At 40.3% G+C, this 18,461-nt stretch overlaps 1 protein-coding gene across 1 annotated transcript; it reads left to right on the top strand.

Moving 5' to 3' along the window:
• The first annotated feature begins 14,935 nt into the window (after positions 1-14,935).
• cyp1a (cytochrome P450, family 1, subfamily A) lies at positions 14,936-18,386 on the top strand. Its single transcript, XM_028401335.1, has 7 exons — positions 14,936-15,069; positions 15,394-16,261; positions 16,354-16,480; positions 16,568-16,657; positions 16,804-16,927; positions 17,055-17,141; positions 17,263-18,386. Exons 2-7 carry the CDS (start codon positions 15,422-15,424, stop codon positions 17,561-17,563), a joined length of 1,569 nt encoding a protein of 522 aa, XP_028257136.1. The 5' UTR covers positions 14,936-15,069; positions 15,394-15,421; the 3' UTR covers positions 17,564-18,386.
• The last annotated feature ends 75 nt before the right edge of the window (positions 18,387-18,461 follow it).

Here is an 18,461-nt window from a genome sequence, read left to right as displayed (position 1 = left end):
GCTCCAGCATACTGAGCTTTCTGGCATGATAGTGGTATCAATAATAGTGGAATTTCCAAGTGGCCTGTTTTGGAAAACAGGCTGATAATTCAATTATAGCTCAGCAAAGAGTGCTCAGACACCAGTAGCATTTCAAAATGACTACCTCCATAACAAAGGTCCTGCTTAGACAGCAGCTGCCTGGAACTGGCTGGAAAGCAGTGCAGACACCAGAGTCTGATGTTGTTTACCAGCTACTTATCCAGCACCAGGCACTGACAGATTTATTCAAATGATGACCTGGATGCCATGAGTGTATTTGTCTGTCGTTGTGTTTCTCCCTTTTACACTGTGCTACTGCTGAACCTCCCTCATAGCATGCAACACAGTTACAAATCAGTGAATGTGTGACTTTTTACCTTCCAGGCAAGGGTTTTTCCTGCAAAAAACCAACCTGCAGAGACTTGATATCTATTTAATTGCTGCACTCACCTTGTTTAAATTTTAATGAAGCATACACTATCTCCCTGACACAATAATTAAAAACACAGCAGAGGAATGATATGAAAACGGGGATATGAATGTGAAAGCTTCTTGCAGCAAGAGTAAACTAATGCTGTTTTATCCAACCTGCCAAGTGACCTGGCAACTTCCCATATCCAATTCCATGGCAGGCACTGTTAAACCGCTATCAACACTGTTTACCTTATCTTTATATGTGTATGCATAACGTCTTTTTTTATTAACGCTACTTCGCTATCTGCAAAAGAAACTGACGTATAAGCCAGCTGAGCTTTCCCCATGACCAGCTAATAAAAATACAGGATGGATGATTTAGTTCAGCAGCAGTAAAAACATACATGACTTTGATGCAAGTCTGCAGGTGCCTGACAAGCTATCTGCACCTAAATGTAAATTGATTAAACTGACTGAAAAATGTTGAATGTTAGATGTCAGACCTCTGTAGACATTTAAGTGTATTGAATGTACTGAATTTGTAAGGTAAAGAGTCAACTGAAAGTGAATGCAGTACATCCCTGGTGCACCCTAAAAAGACAGGACCAGCCAGAGACACTGGGGCAGCAGACCTGTATGGGGGGCCCATGGAAAAGACCGGAAAAGTCTGAGAGCAGAGTGTACCAGTCAAATCATTGAGTGGGAAAGGGTTACAGTTATCAGCAGTAAAAAGACTGACAAGGATTTTTTTCCTCCATCGCTAGACATTGACATGTTTACACAGAGACAGGGGTTAAATACAACTCACTACCTGTTGTCACATGACATGACTCAGGTTATGTGATAACACCCGTTGCTGACACAGTAGGATGTGACTAATTCTTTAATAGTATAAAGCATCCCCATTTTTCAAACAGAATAACAACATGTAAGAGTTAATATAAGCAACAGGAATCATGAGTTAAAATCAATATTTAATTGAACTTAATGACAAGACAAATTAATTCATGGCAGTCTATATGGGTGGCTGAGCCTCAGTGTTGTTACGTAAAATGATTCATGATAATCTAATGTTAAAGGTGTACCTTCATCAACAGGTGTGTAGACTGAAGGCAGAACAGGGTGGGGAATAATAAGGCAGCAAAGTTTCCTCCTATAAAAAAGTTTGAGCGGCAGTTAAAAAGGAGTTCTGATTTACATCAACAGGCTGTTCATTCTCAACCAGCCTCTTTGAATTATTCAGCCTAAAGGCACAGTGGCATTTCCTCAGCATCGTGAGCCATAAAACTCATGAAACCATATCCAACAAATGAAAGCAAACCCAGACAGCCAACGTTTTAGATGTTAATGGTTTTGTGAGAACACCAAGGTTGTTCCTTCGTTCTTTCATCCATCCACTCTTTCTTTCTTTCTTGTATCTCTCTCCGCAGCATTACAGTCTGTTCACACCTAGTGATACAGCAGGACTGTTGCTAATTGTTTAGGTAACAACAGGGCAGTGTCTGCTGGGTCATGAGAGTTTGTTAATAAAACATAAGAGCATGTCATTTACCTTGGCACTGTTCTCGTTGACATTCATGTTTTGTATTCAACCGTCTGTTGTGCTACAGTGTAGGTTTGTCATTGTGAACACATTTTTTCAGTTGCATAACTGTGAATCATACTCATTCACTCTTTGGTGACTCATACGGCATTTTGACTGAAGGGTGGTTGTGGATGTTGACATGGTTTAGGAGAGAAGGTGCTGACTGCTGATATTTAGTGTCTATATGTGAACAGAGTGTACAGTACATCAGGGGTGTTCAGGGAACCACGAAAAAGAAAACATGGAGGCAGCAGCATCAAAGCCAGCTGTCTTACAGTGGTGCAGTTGAAGTTATGTTTACTGATGGAATCATAACTCTGATGTGCAAAGAGGAATTTATATGCAAGTATTTAAGATGCAAATGTGTGCTGAGCGGAGATAATCAAAGGTCCTGATCATCTCATTGATGCCATACTGTGAATGAAATAAGGTCTTTGTGTTTTTGCAGCTTGTCATCATTGTAAATGCAGATACAAGATGCAGATGTTGTTGTTGTATGTCCGCAAACTGAGTGACTACACACAGCCACAGCGACATATTGTCAGAGATCCCCTTTGCCCTTGCAAACAGCTTGTTCACAATATGAAAGGTCTTTAGAGACAGACAGAGAGAACTCTCTTCTCACGGAGCTGCTGTCATTCACAAAACATTTTTCATTCATCTGTACCTGGGAGTGGCTCAAGATTGTGTGCTTACAGTAGAACCTGGATACCCGCAGTACTTACTTTCTGATTGGATCACATATAGTTCAATCTATACTTTAATATTGTGTATTTTAAAATAACTATCCCACAGTCAGGTGCCAAATCATTCCCCTCTGTGTAGCTTATTACAACATGGCATTAGGTGCTTTAACATTGCAGCTGTTTTTTGATCTCTGATTATACAAAATATCTCCCTGACATGAATGCATACTCTCTCTCTTTCTATATGAGCCTGGACAAAATATCCTGATTGCTCGAAAGCAAACATATGAGTCATACTGCAGAAACTGGAATGCAAAGTGGCATACCTGCACATCTACTCACTTGCCTTTGTGCACAAGGAGGCGTTTACATCGTAGAGATATAGTTGGCACCACACCCAAGAACATCTTTCCTCTTTACTTCCTTCTTTACATACTGCTTGGATCTGCCCATGTCCAACAATATGTATAAAGCCTTGTACCTGCTTGTAGCTTCTTATTATTATACAGAGACAAGAATCACACCAATCTTCACTAAAACTCAGCGATTAAAGCTATTTAACAAAATGTCAAAACAATCTTTTCACAGCATGCTGACTGGCAGTAATAGAAGAACTCAATGAGTCCAAGCACACAATACATTATCCTACATAAAGCCTACTGTCAGACTACTGCATCAACCTGTAGCTGGATATCCTGTGCCATTGTTGGTTGTTACACAATGGATGTAGTGTCATTGCGTGATAACAGGGAGTCTGCAGAGTCAAATTCAGAGGATATAATCATGTGTGCATGATAGTTATGAGTGATAAGTCATTTTCTCTCATCACACCCAGACACCACGGTCACAGATCCTGATGTATTACCTAAGTTTTTGCCACATCTGATGATGTTAGGCCTAAAGGTCTGCAAGGTGATATCGTGGCTGTGACTTGACAAATGCATATAAGTGCTATTAGTAGCCATCATTGCATTTATATAAAATAATGACTTTTGATTTGATCCTGCATCATGCACCAGGCTGATTTTATGCATATGGAATACTGAATCTGACAAGGATCAAGATCATCGTTTTGGTAGAGAAGATTTCTGGTTTCCACTTGTAGTCAGCATTGTGCAGGATTGGCTGAACAGGATGTACTTGCATGCTGGCAAGCAAGCTAACCTGTCATGCACACATAAACCTTCTATTGTAGATCGTCGATGTCCGCTTTTTGGGTCCAGATCAATGTTCAGTTCATTAGTTGGACTGGGCTGGATAGAACAGGCAGTCTTGACCCAGATGTCCAGTTTTGACTACACCGGAAGCCTAAATGAGCACTTTCAATAATAAACCTAACTGTTTTAATGCAGTAGAGAGTTTGTGACATGTGCAGTATAAACTTTACGGCCTTTCAGTCAGACTCTACAAAGCTTCTACCAGTTTTTTTAAACTTACTATGGCAATGCTTGGTCATAAATTAAATCTGGAAGCTGGGAACTGGATCAAATCAAAAGAATTTCTCACTTGACAGGCAGGGTAATGGGCTGTTGGCAGATCTATTTGTAATCTCATTTGATGTAGCACTGGAGGGGAGACTGTGTGAACACTGTCTTGTCACCACATGACATGACATCAGAAGCATTTCCTTGTGAGACGGTCTTTTCCTCAGTCCAAACTATGTTATCAAAGCTGATTTCCACATCAATCAGCTCCACTGCTTTAACGAAGCACGCTAGTTTGAAAGCAAAACAAGGCCTGCTGATTGTGCATGGAGAGATGGACAGTGTGTGTTTTTTTTAAATTGGTATCATGAAAAACAGAGGGATTGTTAAAGGAGACGGGAAGTTTTGTTTTGCAGAGATGCCGATTTGTTAGAGATAGGTGGCTGATGAGCTGCATTGCCCTGCAGGGATCAAAATTTATTTAAGCCAGGTTACACCCATTGGCAACAAACAGGTAGGCTTCACTCTATCATTCTCACACATGCTCATGCCTTCTGCTCACACGCATCCACACACGCACACCTGCGGCAGGGAACAGACACACACATGCTCGCAAGAATTACAAGCCAGGTGCGGCTGCTTCTAGTTTCTGTCGTGCCTCTTTAACATTGCCGTATCATGATCACCATCTTTAATCTCCTGCTGTGTGAAGCCTGTGAGCTAACAAGCCATTGGATTACAGCCTTTACTTATCACACATGCCAGCACGACACACAGCAGCCGGCACCGTTAACACGGTTATTTACGTTTTATCTGCCTCTTCCTGGATTTCATGTTTCCTTCAGTGTTTTATCACTGGGCCAAAAAAACTACACATACACCCATCTGCATGCACATGTATTTATGCAAACACACATAAACAAAGGGCAAGGGGCCAGATGTGTCACCACATACACTTCCTTTTATCTGCCTGTCACTCTGTTGCCCAAAACAGCATGTTACAACGGAGAGGGATCGGATGTCGGAGTGCTTCACAATGCACTTGATTAAATCGATTTCCATGGTACAAAAGGACAGCCAGTGTTTGTGTCACTTACACCACCGTCCATCGGCTGTGTCAGCACTATCAGCCATGGTGTCGTCATCCTGCCTCTGTTCTTCCACTGCGTGTAATGAATCCAGAGTGTCTGAGTCCTGGCATGCACAAATGATTAACTGGTGGCAAAGAGAACTGATTAAGGAGATAAAGCTTGGCACACTGCAGCTTCGGCACTACACGTGTACCTGCATAACCAGAACTTCCTCACACGGGGGAAGCGTTCCTCTTCACTGATCATCCCGTTTGGGTTCCTACAGTTTACCTTCTACCTTTTTGTGTCAATGCATAGTACACCCATGGGCCACATTGAACACATCCACAGAGCTTTTTCTCAGTGTCTTAGACTGTGGTGACATTTTGCATGATGGTTGTAGGGCAGCAGAGCAGAGAGTTCACATGTCAGCTTCTAGTAAAGCTCAAGTACACAAAGAGCCCGAACGCGATAACAGCTTAGTTGTTGAGCAAGTTTTACTCTAAGAAACCACAGTGGATTTGACATGTACAATTGTTCACCATTAATATAAGTTATCGTGATTAATAACTGCAGATTGAACTTGGCATTGAATGAAAGAGCATACAGGACAGAAACTCCCATCTGCTGCTTAACGTCTGCAGTTTCAGAACCGGGATCTGAATCAAATTTGTAAGAATTTATATTGAAACAGCCAGTCCCCTTCTCAGCAGTCAATGATACCCTCCTGTCTGCTCTTGTTCTTGGCAGTAGCAGCGGTGTACCAGGCTGTGATGTCACATAATTCACCACCTTTTGTTTGGCAACAAATAATTTATCAATACGACCACTGGAGGGTGCATAGATATGTTTTGCATAGATATGGGAAAAGTTTTATGACACTGTCATAAAAAGTGCAGTAAGAGTGATGCTCTTACTGCACTGCCAGAAACAGCAGATCAGTGTGCAATGTTCATCTTACCATAGTGCATCATTGGTCAGGAACTTTCACTAAGTTTATGCTTAAACCTAACAATTTACAAGAAGCATAAATGTGTGATTTTGAAGTGCACTTGTCTTAACATTCTGCACCCACAGGATAGATTTACATCAAACACTCATTCCTGTGGGACTCTGTGCATTGCAAAGAACAATCATTGCATACAGAGCTGACCCATGAGAGCATAAATGAAAACTTGAGTGAGTGTGAGTGTGTGTTTTTTTCTTCTCAGCTTCGCGTGCTGTCTAAAAAAACGACTGATGATTGTTTTGATAGAAAAGAGTGACTGATACCTCCCTCAGCTCTTTTTGTACACAACCTTCCGACCCTTGGCTCTGTCCGAGCAAACACAGTCTGCACGCAATGCACAATGATTAACTCACAGATCGTCTATTGAGGGAGGAATGCCTCAGTAGGCAAAAAATAATGACCCAGTTTCCTGTCCACTACAACTTGGCCCACTCTGCTGCTCCCTTGTTTTCCTTCCTTTTGCCCTGTTCTCTGTCATTGTGCTTTTTATTGTTGCCTTTATTGCAGGAAAATACTTTATATGCCCAGGAAGTACTCACTTCAATAATCTCTTAAATCTCCCCCATTTTTCAAAGAAAAAAGGGATTATAGCCATTATTTAATAGATTAATTACCTAAAGTGTTTATTTTTAAGTGGCTAAAATGTGCTCATTGTATCTTAGCATGCCAAGGGTTAGGGTCAGGGTCACAATTACATGTTAAGAGCATATAATAATAATATAATAGAAGCATATGGAGGAAAAGAGAAAAAAGAAAAACAGATATTTCACAGTTAATATAGGTCAAGTTGATCTTTAAAAGATGTGATATACTGAGGTTATGTAGGTTGCAACAAAAGTGAAAGTAAAGAGCATGTTTCTACCCTGGTATTCTGCTCATGGTTCCCAGAAACCGGAGCGGAGTGAGACCTCTTTGCTGAAGCCATGCTTTGTGGATTAACCCATAGATCATAGGCTGGTTGACGGGCCCATTGGTTTGCACTAGAGAATGAAGGTTGTGGTGGGGGCGAAGTATGTGTGTGTGTGCACGCAGCGGGCAGAAGAGGTTAATTTGTGTCACGCATGAGTTGTTTTGCGTGCCAAGCTTATCCATATCTTATTTCCCCATTGAAAAAAAAGGGGAGAAAGATTGGGCACCCGAACAAATGCAAATCTATGCTATATTTATCCTATGGGAAAAAAGCAATGATAATGAAACAATAGTATTCCATAATAATAGTGTTGTTAATATTTGTTATTCACACAAAATGACAGCTTCAAATAAGGTAATCTCTTTAAACTGCACAATAATTAATGAATCTGCTAATGGTTGACAAATTTACATTGTAGATAAAATTTGTCATTAACAGCAAAGAATAAATTTCCAGATTAGATTAATTATTGAACTATACTGCAAATTCTGCAGCATAACATTTTAAATGTTAATGGTTAAAGCCTAACACGTTTTTTTGTGCATTTCTTTCTTGCTTCTAAAATGCTTTCAAGACGTTTTTAGGACATTTGTCACAATGAGCGGCTACTTTTCACACAGTCATTGTTTCACATTTCACAAATCATATTGTAAGTTAAAGAGGATTATTGATGAATGGAGCTCTGAATATTTTCATGCATGATGGATTTTTTTTTTTAACCATGGCGCCAACACACAGTCATGGCCAGACAGTTAATTAGGGTCATGACCCCAATTTACTCACTCACTCCCTTGCAGTGCTAGATGGATGGTGTCTTCATCAGAGGCCACTTTTCAATGGATAATGTCCTAACGTGACTATTTATCTCCATTTGTCTAAAATACATCAGCTGTAAGATCCGCGTATTATTTTGTTCACGAGAACTAATGAATAAGCCCTTTTGATCTGTTTTGGGGAGGGAAAACACCCCATAATATGTGCTATATTTGCTTGGACCATGGTCCAAAATAGATATGGTGTGTTGTGGATGGTGTGTCTCCTCTAAAGTTTAATGACAAGCAGAGTCCTTCTAAAAACACCTGTCCAGCTGTTGGATTCCTCAAGGAATTAATCAAGTAGTAAAGTAATAAAATTATATTTAAAGAAATATGATTTATAATGTAGCAAGCGAAAAATATTTTTTAGTTACGTACTTTATTTTTTTTAAACTATGTAGTCTTTAATTATCCATCATCACCATCAGTTAACATCTCATTGTTAAGCTATGGTCACTCTTTTGTAGTAGCCTAAGCTCCAACTGAGCCAAATATTCTCACATTCATGCACACACACTGCCTGAGTTCCGTGCCTTTTCTTTTGTGTGTGTGTGTGTGGGTCATGACTCCACTTAGACACGCTAGCTGAAGGGGTTTTCCTTTATGATCTCTCCCTCCTTGGCCCTGCCTGTGTATGCTCAGTTATGACACCTTCGTGCTTTGCTAGAGAGGGAGAGGTGACAGAAAGATGGATGGCCGAGATATTTCCTCACGCAACTATTGTTACTGCCGCTCAGCGCAAATATACTGTGTTGAGTAAAGACAGAGAAGGGCTGTATGGGAGGGAGGGAAACCATTAGCTCACTTACTAATCTGGTATTTGCGCCTGGTGAGGAAAGGAAGGTGATCCAGTAACCCTTACCCTTACCACCACCAGATACCCATATATACTGTACACACACATATGAAGTGTTTGTGTCACCACCATGTAAACAAATGGACAGCCTATGTGAATATTTTTTTTTCGTCATGGCTACTGCAACTGGTTTGTGTTGAGTTCATGGTTTGCGTGTGAGACAAATCAGTATCTACTATTCAGCTGATTCTACCTGTTATGTTCTGACCCACCCTGACCCTGTTATCTGTTGATTGTGTTGTCTGTTGTGACCTCTAAAAACAGTGTAGTCACCAGTTGCTCCAGGCTCGGCCTTTAGATAAAGAGTACTCACTCACTTATCACATAAAGAGACAGAACATCCTGTCATAAAATGTTCTCAGAAAATATGAATTTATTTATTTTAGAACCTGCAAGTGTATCTGCTTCATGTTGGGTTAGCGTTATCGTAATGTTGACTTGAGAAGCTACACTACTGCTGAATGTAGATAGATAAACCCACAAGAAAGCTACACTATTTATCCAGGTGCTGTGGAAATCTGTCATAATGGCAATGAGATGTTTCTTTGTTCCCCTCTGTTTCCTTGTTACATGTTATTTATATCCATTGTCTCATATTACATGAAAAGTACCATCATTCATAAAGTGAGTATGACTAAAAGAGAAAAAAAGAAAATGTGGTGCCTCATAGATGACTCATCTTTGAAGGTTTAGTGACTGAACATCTTTGTTAAATTTATAGAAAAGTATTTCATACTAATTCAAGATGCACTGAGTATAAGTATATTATAGTTACAAATTGTATTCCATTATATGTTTTAATATTTTTAGCAACAGTGCTTTGCAGAGTAATTAAGCAGATAAACACTGCACAACTATGTGAACTCAGCTTGACAAAAAAATCAGAAGCTATTTTTTTTTCATAAGAAGAAAAGCATGGGACCACAGGTATTACCAAAGGAACACACACTAATAATGAAATGTTATCAGAAAGTTTCCCTCTAAGTAACAAAACCTGAATGTCTTTATTTTTCTCAAAGTAAGAATGTATATATCAATTTAAAGAAAAAGAAAATTATAGATTTAGCATAATTCCATGTGCAAAATCTAGGAAAAAAAAGGTAAATTCTGTAGTTTTGCATTAGGTCATAAGCAGCATTCATGTGAGGTGTCATGACCTGCGGCCCAAAATAATCCTATTAAGGTTTGCTCGATAAGGCACAGGCAACACCGCAGGCCTGGTCCCACTGGTTGTGTCATTGCTCTGTATTGTAGAACAACTTTATCATTATGTTCACATTGTGAAGAAAATAATAGAATAAATATTAAAGAGGCATACACATTAAGCTCAGTTATCATTATTATAAAGTGTATATGAAGGATATTATTTATTACATTTGGGACTGGACAACATTTTAGTGAATGTTGTTCGTAAGTAGGAAGGAGCAGGAGATTATTCATGGGTTAAATTACTCTGTTGCAGTCATGATATTGGCAGTAAAGGAGGATGATGGGTGGATGCAGTAACTTTGACCACAGACTGTATATAAGGATGGACGACCCCAGCTGTAGCATCACTAATACCTTTTCTGAAGGTTCTGAAGGCTCTGTCCATCACTATGTGGATAGTGATAGTTGATGACCTTGTACATGATTGTAAACAAATTTATTTCTGAGGCAAAGTTGGACATTTTCACTTTCACGTCTGTGGGGGTTGATTTGCATTTGAAGCTCTTCAAAAGGCCGTTTGAGGAAGTCCAGGTTCTGGTTCTTACATGTCCTTTTTTGTTTTCCCACTTCCATACTTCACATCATACACCAGTCCAAAATCAGGTAAAGAATCCACAGGCCAGATGGCCTACACATGTAATGTGTGAAGCACGATTCAAGAATCCCACCACTGCTCAGGAATCATGTGATCCTCATGTTTTCAATCAATGTATTTGTTTTGTCAAGCAGTAGGTGTTAACATGCTCAGTGGTTTTAATGGTGCAAAGCTGTAGGAGGTGCACTCTAGTGTCTGCACAGAAGTGAGTCTCTATATAAACAGTTCTTTGTGTTTGATTTGCTGTTTTTAAAACCACCGTAAAAACTTCCTGTCATACAGTATATAAACTTTGTGACTTACTCAAAGCTACAGTGAGCTTATTTGTGTATTTTTTTAATTGGCCACCATAAAATGTGCATTCTGTGGGAAGGTTTTGTATCTGTCTGCCAATCATACAGGTGCATTCATTCTTCTGATTTCTGATGCTAAATCATGAAAACCACCACAAAGAAAAAAAGAACCTCCTGACGCTGCTGGCATGCAAAGATACACTCACACAGCAAAGCAGACACACCTGCTCTGAAGGTGAGTGCGTGACAGCCTTCGCGTGAGTAGAGACTAACAACCTTCACAGTCATTACACCTGCTTTTATGTCCAAGAATTCTTCAAAAGGTGGCTGTGGGCAAAACATTCTTTAACTGTTTTTTCTTCTTCTTCTTCTTCTCAGGTCTGTGAAATGGGCAGATACCCCCTAGGCTAACATCCAGCTCTGCCCTCCTCTGACACGACCCTGCTCTGTTCACCCTGTGGTCACATAGCTTTGAATCCTCACAGTAGCATGACTGATCACTTCCTGTAGTAGCCAGTAATCTCTTTAATCTTTTTTAGAACAAGTACTCCACCACCTCCCTGTGATATCCTTCCTTTTTTACTCCCCAGTTGTTAAACAGAACATCTGTTTGTCATGTTAAAAATAATCTCTGAATCAAAGCCTGTCTGTAGAGAAGAATATGAGCAGGGAGTCTGAACTCATCCAGGAACACATAGAGTTTTTTAGTCCAGTTGTGTGACATTTACAATGGTCCCATCTCCAGTTGTGAATGCTGCTCACCTGTTGTGATCTGACACACACTCCTGCAGCCTGAGTGCTCAAAGGGAATGCAGCCAGTTCTCACCTCAGGCGGTCCACACACAATCAGCCACATTCATCTTTAATCAGGTTCTGTTTCATCCCTAGGGAGCACTCATACTCCACACACGCACACACACACACACACACACACAATCCAACAGTAGCACGGCTGAAGTTTGATCAGTTCTAGATTTCAGGTTTGTTCAAGATCATCGTTCTGTGTGAAAGATAAAGTTCCTTTGTGTTACATCTGTAACACTGCTGAAAGATGTGTTCCACTTTTACCTACTGACCCAGCTGACCTAATGTTACAGCTGCATTATGTTTTAGTGTTTTAGTGCAAGGAGCTGTGCTGCTATTGATCATAATGATTATATATATATATATATATATATATATATATATATATATATATATATATATATATATATATATATATAAAATTTAGGGACAACTATTTTAGTATAATGGCACTATTGGCATTATCTGTGTAACATTTCTGTTGGAACTATGGGATCAAAGTTGTGATGAGACAATTATTGTCTGTGTAGCTCTGCAGAATGTTTTGCATTTCAAATAGAAAGACATGTTTCACTGTCCTTAAGCCTGTATTGTGATCAAACATTGTTTTTCCCTGTGCCTCCAGGCACCCTTCCCAACGATCCCAGCCTCCACTTTGGGACCCGCTGCGTGACAGTTCATCTTGTTTCCACTTTTCATAACTTGTTTTGGTGGGTTCTGGCACGTGTGGCTGCTCAGTCCGGCCCCACCGTGTTGCATGACTGCAATGAATGAAGCCTGAGTGGCAGATTGCATGACTCCAAAGCCCCAAGATCCTCGCATTTACAGAAGCTATAGCGCGCAAATATGTGCACCTTCGTGCCCAAGCAAAGGGAAAAAGAGCCCGGCGTCCTGCGCTCTTTGTTCTGTAAGTTAAACCCCTGTGTCTTTTCCAAAGACTGCTGCCTTCGCGTGACTTGACCAAGCAGATTTAGGATTGTCCAGAAGACCGAGACCCTCCCCTCTGAACGGCAGCTCCGCTTCTCACGCAACCTGCAGCACCAGAGGCGCAGCGCCGAGGCGCACGGCGAGAGTCCCCGGAGAGAGAACATACATCTGGACAGTGTTGTGCCTGGCGGATTACCGAAATAAATAACAACAATAATAACAAACAAAGTTTTACCTGCTGGATTTTTAAACTTAAAATTGCTGCGTCATGATTTTAGGGGAGGTGGATTTTTATGTCCCCGTGTTCAAAGTTTTGTTGCAAGCCATGAGTTACCCAAATGTGCCGACAGTCATTTTAACCCTGAACGGTGGTTTGATAGTTAAACAGTTTTTTAACCAACCGTTGATTCTCCTATTAACCCTATTGCTGCCAGAAAAGTATAATCCACTCTTTAAAGACAGGTAAATGTGCATGATCAAAATGTATTAGTAAATCTCATCCGTCCCTCTCTGTCAGACGATATTTCTGTTTATAAATAAAGGCTGTGGAGGCTAATATATGAACTGTTAGGAGGACTGTGTGCCACTGTGACGTTGCATGAAAATTAATTGAATATATTGAAATTTTGCTGCACTATTTTTTACTTTAAAAAAAAATTGAAACCTAAAGCATTTTCTGAGGTGTGTAGCTATAGAAAATGCGTGTGATAACGTGCAGATGGTCCAATTTAGTTTCAGGGACTGATCTCTCGAGAACGCCCGAAAAACACCTAGGAAAATGGGATAACTGCAAAACTATTCATCTGTGAATAAAATAAATCAGCTGTTTAAATTCTTGTAAATGCATGCCTGTGTATAAAACAGTGAATTAAAAATTTGGACTCACATTACTCCAGAATTGTGCAGCAGTAGAATATTGCGATTGCTGTGATGGTCGCCAGTGTGTTGTGTAGTAATCTGCAGTCTTTTCTCCATCACTCATTGTCACAGAAACGAGATGTTTTAAAACGAAACCTTTGATCTCTCCTACTAAAAATTAATAATATTGGCAAATTGATTTCAAGGTGGGAAGGTTGAAGCAAAATGTTAGATGGATTGGCTTAATAATAGGTTAACATGAGTTTTTTTTACTGTAATTACATGATCAGAAACTTTGACAAACAGCTTACTCTGAATGTGAAGCAGACCTCTGCAGCAAATCTGATTATACAAGGTTGAAAAGGGGACAATGAGGAATGGTACTGAACTCATCTACCCTTGCACTCCAGCAGTGCTGCCTGATTGCCCCCCCCCCCCTCCTTTTCTCCCTCCCTCTCTCCAGCATCCTCTTCAAAGGGGGGAGGTGAGGGTTTGATCACTGCGCTCTCACGCAACTGGTCAATCTTTAACTCCAGCGGAGGACTAACAGGTACAAGCACGCAATGGCATCTGACTGTTTTATCAGGACTTAAACCTGCCTGGGAGGTTGCTGTGGAGGGTGTTACGAACTTCTGTCTGACCCCCAAAGCCTTTATTGCTGCGGCGCGCGGGATGGACTTAAGTTAGGCCCAATAAAAACTATGGTGTCATCACTTTGCGGGTCAACATGCCATTTCTGATTTCTTGTTAATGTACATTTTCTACATGCACTATGCTGTAAATGAGTTTTTCCCACGCTGCAGTCATTGATCTAAGCCATGAAATAGATGTCACCTGCAGATTATAACCCTCCATAAAATAGTCATTAATTTAGGTTTAACATCACATCATCTCAGCAAAGCACTGTCAGTGTGTGCACAGTAATCTGTAGCAGGGTCACTCAGTTATTTATTTGTTTTCCTGCTCAGTAGGTACAGAACTGTAATACTAAACACTTGGTAACGGGGTGGAGTCAATCATTTATTTAAAGGAAAGTTACCATATCATATCATAGACATAATAACGCACAAAAATAGAATCTACACGAGAAATTGCGTGTGCAAATCACTGCAGATCACTTGAACACTGTTATCACAGACTGGGAAGTGTTTTATGGTGGTGGATATTATACCTGCCTCTGATGCTTATCATGTTTTATATGTCTCTAAAGTATAAAACATAAAAAAGCAACTTACAAAGTCATAAATACCTAAGACAAAAATATGTTGTTCAATCTGTTTTGAACAAGTTTCACACATACAGACTCGCTGCTGCTTTCTAATTTCTGGAGTTCATTCATGACAAACAGAGAGAGGGAGTGTGAGAGAGAGAGAGAGAGAGAGAGAGAGAGAGAGAGAGAGAGAAATTACGTCATGGACAGCAGCCAATAGAGCTGAGGATCGCACTATAAAGCAAGAGACCATTGTCGGTTTTTAGGGATATTAAAAGGAGTAAACTCGAACTAAAACTCCTTAAACTTTACTGAATGATATTTTCACTATTTTAAGTGCTTTTTGGATCACAGCAGCTCTCCTTCTTTAAAGTTCAACAAAGGTAAGCTTAGAATTTGCATGTGCATGTAGAGTTAAGTTAGTTATTTTGAAGGAATAACTGTTATCAGTGCAGATTGTGTACTTGCAGTTCTTATTTCAATGTGTATGAAGATTTTTGTGTGTCATTACAATAACATTGGAATAATAATAAATATTTATTATACTATTTGTTATTGTATTATGGAGCATTATGAACATTTAGAGTAGCTATTGAACAGTTCTCGCTTATTTTAAACTTCATGGTGCATGTAGTGAACATGTTGCACAACACACAGCTTTCTCACAGCCTGCACTGCTCTAATTGCCCCTCCTTTTAAATTTACAGGTTGTGTAGAAACCAGAAAAAAATAATCATGGCATTGATGATATTGCCATTGATTGGATCACTGTCTGTGTCTGAGGGATTGGTGGCTGTGTCCACAGTCTGCCTCGTGTATCTATTCCTCAAGTCTTTCCAGAGTAAGATTCCTGAGGGGCTCCGGCGACTCCCTGGGCCAAAGCCACTGCCTATAATTGGGAATGTGCTAGAGGTGGGCAGAAGACCTTACCTGAGTCTCACTGCCATGAGCAAGCGCTACGGCAATGTCTTCCAGATCCAGATTGGCATGCGACCTGTGGTCGTCCTGAGTGGTAATGAGACAGTCAGACAGGCTCTCATCAAACAAGGGGAGGAATTTTCAGGCAGACCTGATCTGTACAGCTTCCAGTTCATCAATGATGGAAAGAGTCTCGCCTTCAGTACAGACCAAGCCGGTGTTTGGCGGGCTCGCAGAAAGCTGGCCTACAGTGCTCTCCGCTCTTTCGCCACCCTGGAGGGGACCACTCCTGAGTACACCTGTGTGCTGGAGGAGCACATCTGCAAAGAGGCTGAATATCTGATCAAACAGCTCAACACCGTCATGAAGACTGAAGGCAGCTTTGACCCCTTCCGCTATATTGTCGTCTCTGTTGCCAATGTAATCTGTGGCATGTGCTTTGGCCGACGCTACGACCACAACCACCAGGAGCTGCTCAGCTTGGTGAACCTCAGTGATGAGTTTGGCCAGGTGGTGGGCAGTGGCAACCCAGCAGACTTCATCCCCGCTCTTCGCTTCTTGCCCAGCAAAACAATGAACAAATTTGTTAGCATCAATGCCCGTTTCAACAAGTTTGTTCAGAAGATTGTCAGCGAGCATTATGCATCCTATGACAAGGTACGGGACACACCAATTCAGAGTCACTTGTTCAACTTTTCAATCACTGTAAGCTGCAGACTTATTAAGTTGTTTCTGTGGTTTTATTTCAGGACAACATCCGTGACATCACAGACTCCCTCATTGATCACTGTGAAGACAGGAAGCTCGACGAGAATGCTAATGTTCAGATGTCCGATGAGAAGATTGTAGGGATTGTCAATGACCTGTTTGGAGCTGGTGGGTGGAATCTGTTGAATGATGTTATCATAAATGATCAAAATGAAAGAAGACATTTTCTTCACAGAGCTTATGCTTCTCTTTTAGGATTTGATACCATCTCAACTGCCCTGTCATGGTCAGTGATGTACCTAGTGGCTTACCCTGAGATGCAGGAAAAACTTTATGAAGAAATAAGTAAGTGCAACCTTTTTTAGGCAAAACATCATTTATATATCAGTGTGCAGGAATGTCCAGGATTTTGTTACTTCTTCTTTACTTTGATCAGGGCTATTAAATACAACCTCTGCCCTCATCATTAAACACTGTCTTTTTATTTTCAGGGAATAATGTAGGTCTGGATCGCACTCCTCTACTCTGTGACAAGAGCAAGTTACCGCTTCTGGAAGCCTTCATCCTGGAAACCTTACGCCATTCTTCATTCTTGCCCTTCACAATCCCACACTGGTAAGGTTAATCTTTTCTCTAAAAATGAGCACCATACAAACATGAGCACAGAAATGTGCCTCAAGAATATATATGATGATGAACCCTGTAAACACACATGAGCTGACACATTGTGTTTCTCTTTTAGCACCACAAAAGACACATCACTGAACGGTTACTTCATTCCCAAAGATACCTGTGTCTTTATCAATCAGTGGCAGATCAACCATGATCCGTAAGTCTGAGGGTCTTTACAACATAAATGTATTCATTAGTAGTTGCTTAGGAAGACATTAGGCCTCTAATAAATCTTTTTGTGTGCCCTCCTTTATTTCTTTATTCTCTGCATCTTACAGTGAGTTGTGGAAGGATCCATCTTCCTTCAATCCAGACCGTTTCCTTAGCTCTGATGGCACTGAAATCAACAAGTTAGAGGGAGAGAAGGTTATGATGTTTGGCATGGGAAAACGGCGCTGCATTGGTGAGGTTATCGCACGACACGAAGTCTTCCTTTTCCTGGCAATCATCATCCAGAATCTTCAGTTCCACACAATGCCTGGAGAGCCACTGGACATGACCCCGGAGTATGGTCTCACAATGAAGCACAAACGCTGCCAGCTGAGAGCCACAATTCGAGCAAGGTGTGAGCAGCAGTAAAGTTATTAAATAGCTACAATTTATTAATCAGCGGGGTGGTCAAAGTTGACTCTAACACTGTATCGGCTGCAGTCAAGTAAGATTCTGTGAAAGAAGCATCTTACTCAGAATGTAAGACACTGGATGTCAGATTTGATCTGTAGAGCTAATGGCATTAAAGCAAGTGAAGTGAAGTTTGCTTGTTGCAGATTGTTTAAAGGTTTAGGCTTGTGTGTGTAAGTCAGGTTTTGTGGTTTGCAAAGAGATATTTTTGTCTGTGGTTGTACTTCTCAGTGAAAAATAAGGAAATACTTGTTCCTCCAGCTGTTTTTGTCCAGTAATCTCAACTGCTCAGAAAACACAAAGACCTTGCCTTGTTTATCTTTGGGACAAACAGAATGTTTTACTGGATTGAAATTACTTTGTAGGTCATTAAACCTACATACACATTTATTTTCTGTGATACAGTACACTGAAGTGAGATATTACCGCCTGATACCTTTCACAGATGTAAGCTAATTATGTATTCCATTATTATATGGCTGTAAGACACTGAAGCTATATTTGTATCCCAAAATGTGACTTTGTGTGTATATCAGGATTTTTGTATTTTATAAAGTAATTTTTTTTATGATCCCTACATTTGTATATATTTGAGGTGAATGTTTTGAAGTGTATCTAAACACCAAAAGGGTTCCAGTGATGGAATACAGTAGTAAGATATATAATTTTGTATGTAATTTCTATTTCAGTATGTATCAATGATTGCATATCATGTAAGGACATTTAACTGCTGCATCCTTTATTCAGTCATGGAATAAAAATAAAAGAAAATGTGGTGTAACAATGTTCCATAAAGACTCACTTTAAATACACACACATCCATCACAGAAAAGTAGATGTAGTTCATAACATGTAA

The sequence above is a fragment of the Parambassis ranga genome, chromosome 3 (assembly GCF_900634625.1).
Source record: "Parambassis ranga chromosome 3, fParRan2.1, whole genome shotgun sequence".
Classification (NCBI taxonomy): domain Eukaryota; kingdom Metazoa; phylum Chordata; class Actinopteri; family Ambassidae; genus Parambassis; species Parambassis ranga.
This window is presented reverse-complemented; position numbering and strand designations above follow the sequence as displayed.

Coding starts and splice junctions, on each gene's coding strand:
- cyp1a (XM_028401335.1), top strand. CDS start 15,422: ATGGCATTGATGATATTGCCATTGATTGGATCACTGTCTGTGTCTGAG. Junction 16,262..16,353: donor ATTATGCATCCTATGACAAG/GTACGGGACACA, acceptor GTTTTATTTCAG/GACAACATCCGTGACATCAC. Junction 16,928..17,054: donor CCCTTCACAATCCCACACTG/GTAAGGTTAATC, acceptor TTTCTCTTTTAG/CACCACAAAAGACACATCAC.